The sequence below is a fragment of the Chaetura pelagica genome, unplaced genomic scaffold (assembly GCF_000747805.2).
Source record: "Chaetura pelagica isolate M959 unplaced genomic scaffold, ChaPel_1.0 scaffold275, whole genome shotgun sequence".
NCBI classification, from domain to species: domain Eukaryota; kingdom Metazoa; phylum Chordata; class Aves; order Apodiformes; family Apodidae; genus Chaetura; species Chaetura pelagica.
This window is the reverse complement of record NW_009953486.1, coordinates 2,210,648-2,213,831: the sequence shown is the minus strand read 5'-3', so window position 1 is coordinate 2,213,831 and position 3,184 is coordinate 2,210,648. Positions and strand designations below refer to the sequence as shown.

Genomic DNA, 3,184 nt, shown 5'->3' with positions numbered 1-3,184 from the left:
TCCCTGGGCGGTGGCAGCCCCAGGCAGGAGGGTGAGGGAGTGGTGGGATGCAGGGACTGCTCCCGTCATCCCTGCTGCTGAGAGGCCATTTGTCGAGCCATGTCTTACAGCCAGAAGCATCCTGGCTACCTCCATCGGGCTTTCTTAGTGCCCTGGTGGGCCTGAAGCCCACCCTCCCCTCAATGGGAAGTTTTCACAGCCATATGAAGAAGGTGGGTACAGTGCATCCACCTGCCCTGCAAACCAGTCCCTGCTATTGCTGCTTTTTTGGCAGCCTCTGTGTGTGTGAGCTTTTCCTGGGAATGCTCAGTGGGATCTACTCCCACTCTGGGAAACGGGCTGTTTCTGCAGGTGAACTCACTGGTTGTGTTCAGCCCTCTGAGATCCTGATCCATGGGGAAGGATAAGCCCGGGGAAGTGCTGAGCCCTGCAGGAAAGCCCATTAGAATAGATAAGGAGGAGCAGGGATCTCTGCCTCCCATGAGGCTCCTTCCCCTGGCTGCAGGTGGGGGCAGCTGGTTCACTTTCTGGGCTTGTCTGGCAAAGCTGGAGTAACGAGAAGCTGATCTGATTGGACTGGGTTCCATCCACTTTCACTTGTGTAAATTGGGAGATTCCCACTTCCCAAGGCTGTGGGGGAAGAAGGTGGGCAGATACAGTGGAGACTGGCCACCTCATTGCATCTCATTGCAGCCTGCCTGGTGGCACAGCCATGATGGGCCATGGGTCAGGTCCACACCACAACCCATGAGCCCAAAACTCACGCCTCAAGGCTGGGGCTGTGCTCGCGCTCCGGTGGGAGAGGAGTCTTCCTGGCTGGTGGGGACACTGCTGCCCTTGAAGGACTTCTCTCCAGCAGGCAGGGTCTGGAGCCGGGTCTCACCAAGGCAATGGTTCCGTGCAGCCGGTTTGCAATCCTCTGGGATGCCTGTGGCAGGGGAGAAAGTCCAGGTGAGTGGTTCTGCTGGATACCCCAGGCAGAGCTTGGCCAAGCCAAGCCACAGCTCTTCACCAGCATGAGCAAGACAGACAGCTCCTAAGTGCTCTGTTCAATACAATTCTGGTCACCAGCTCAGATATATTTGTATTGGTTTTCACAGGAAGTTTCCCCTGCATGTTTACAGCACTCTGTGTGTTCTGGCTGCACGGATTTGTAGCCCAGGACATCTTGTGCCTCCTCTAGACTGAAGCCACAATTCGGTAGCTTAACCAAGATAAGACCCCACAGATTTCCTGGCCCCTAGTCAGGCCTTGATTCATTCAAGCTCCTGGCACACACTGCTTTGATGGGTGCCTTTCCAGTAGAGCACCTGGCTCTGAGGCCAGGACATCATCATCTCCATCTGCTGTAATGAAAGGCTCACCACATGTTCTGACTTGACTTTCCCCTGCCCACCTGGAGATGTCACCAACCCTTCCTGCCATCCCTATTAATTATCCCTGCAGCCTCACCAAAACCCCTTCTCACCTGCTCTTTCAAGTTTTCTGTGGAGTTTGGGTAAGCAAAGCCTGTGCTGAAACAGAAGCATCTATGTGGGTGTGTACGTGGGCCTGAGTTCCCAGGAACAGGGCTCCAGGTCCTGCAATCTCATCTCCCAGTGCCCAATATCATCATATCCCTCAGCATCCCTTGGCTGATACACACTCCCTGTGTTTTAAAGGCACGCCAGGCTTGCATCAATACACAAAATGGCAACCACTGCATGCCAGGCCCTCTGAAGATACCAATATTCATCATGCTGCAGATGGAGAGACATCTGTGATGCTCCTGGGCAGGGCTGCTGTGCCTGCAGCCCTGAGGTGTATTTGCCCTCAGTACCCACAGCTCCCACAGTTTACATGTTCTCCAGGCTTTTCCAACACTCACAGTGCTCCAGCTTCTTGCTCACCCAGATGATGGGAAGATGACTCTGTAACTGAGGATAAGCTACACTGAAATGTGGCTCAGCACAATCAGCACTATCTGCCAGCAAGACAGCTCAGAGAGGAACCAGAGTGAGGAGCAGATGACTCAAGGATGCTAGATGTCTTGTCATGGAGGATAAACACAGGAGCAAAGATGTGCGTGGGGGGACAGGGCCCTGTGACTAACTTCAAATGCTTGACTTGGAATGAGTGGCAGTTTTTGTGGAGAGGATGCATCTGGCATTTGGTAGTGCCCTTCTTGGCTCTGGCAACTGCCCAAATCTGGCTAATTGTTTCACCTCTTAAGTGCTTCCTGCTCTTTCACTATCCCAATCTACCCTTCTTGATCCAATTCAGATGACCACAGTGGGGGAAGAAGGCCTGAGGACCTCAGGCTACCTCCAGTAACTCACCATTTCAGTGAGGCTGACTTCTTGGAGGACAGTGCGTGGGGAAGTCCTACTGCTTGGAGGGCTCCTCTGCCCTGCAGGCTTTTCTGCAAAAAAAAGACAGAACCAGCCACTGTGACAGCCCCACAGAGCAGGTGCAGGCTGCCCTGCCCTGCAGCGTGATGGAGACTTGCAGCCTCCCCAGGATGATCTCAGCTGGCACCAGCCACCTTGTCTTGAAGATTTTGAGCCAAAATTCCCATCTGGCTCAAGCCAGCACCTGATAGAACATACCCTCCATTGCATGTGTGGGTGGCAGCAAGGCAACCACACGGTCTCTGGATGAAATGGGTGGCAGGTCCACACCTGCACAGCACTCATTTTGCAGTGAGGGCACCCAAGCACTCTTGCTCTAAGACAGGGCAGCGTGTTTCTCCCTTGACATGCATCCCCCCCCAGCAGCTATTCTGCCCATGGCAGTGTCCATCTGAGCTGCCAACAGCTTAGTCTTTGCTTTCCAGATTTTTTCCCAGAGTAGCCTTGCACCACAGGTCAGTCACCCTTCCCATCCCCAGGTCCCTCAAGGGAGGTGGGAACCAGCAGCACTCACCTTCTCCCAGCTCAAGGCCTGGAACATCCTGGTGGGCATCCCCCCCCAGCAGCTATTCTGCCCATGGCAGTGTCCATCTGAGCTGCCAACAGCTTAGTCTTTGCTTTCCAGATTTTTTCCCAGAGTAGCCTTGCACCACAGGTCAGTCACCCTTCCCATCCCCAGGTCCCTCAAGGGAGGTGGGAACCAGCAGCACTCACCTTCTCCCAGCTCAAGGCCTGGAACATCCTGGTGGGCTTCTTCTGCTCCCCTGGAACCTGTTTTCTCAGTGCTGGCATTC

The 3,184-nt window shown here is 54.3% G+C and overlaps 1 protein-coding gene across 1 annotated transcript in view; it reads right to left on the bottom strand.

The window, feature by feature from the left end:
* RBBP8NL (RBBP8 N-terminal like) overlaps positions 1-3,184 on the bottom strand; it is a 14,653-nt gene that overhangs the window by 6,162 nt on the left and 5,307 nt on the right. The window contains exons 7-9 of the mRNA XM_009998732.1: positions 3,105-3,175; positions 2,319-2,401; positions 765-928 (exon numbers count right to left, since the gene is read on the bottom strand). Of these exons, the coding sequence (XP_009997034.1) occupies positions 765-928; positions 2,319-2,401; positions 3,105-3,175 (318 nt within the window). The remainder of the gene's footprint in view (positions 1-764; positions 929-2,318; positions 2,402-3,104; positions 3,176-3,184) is intronic.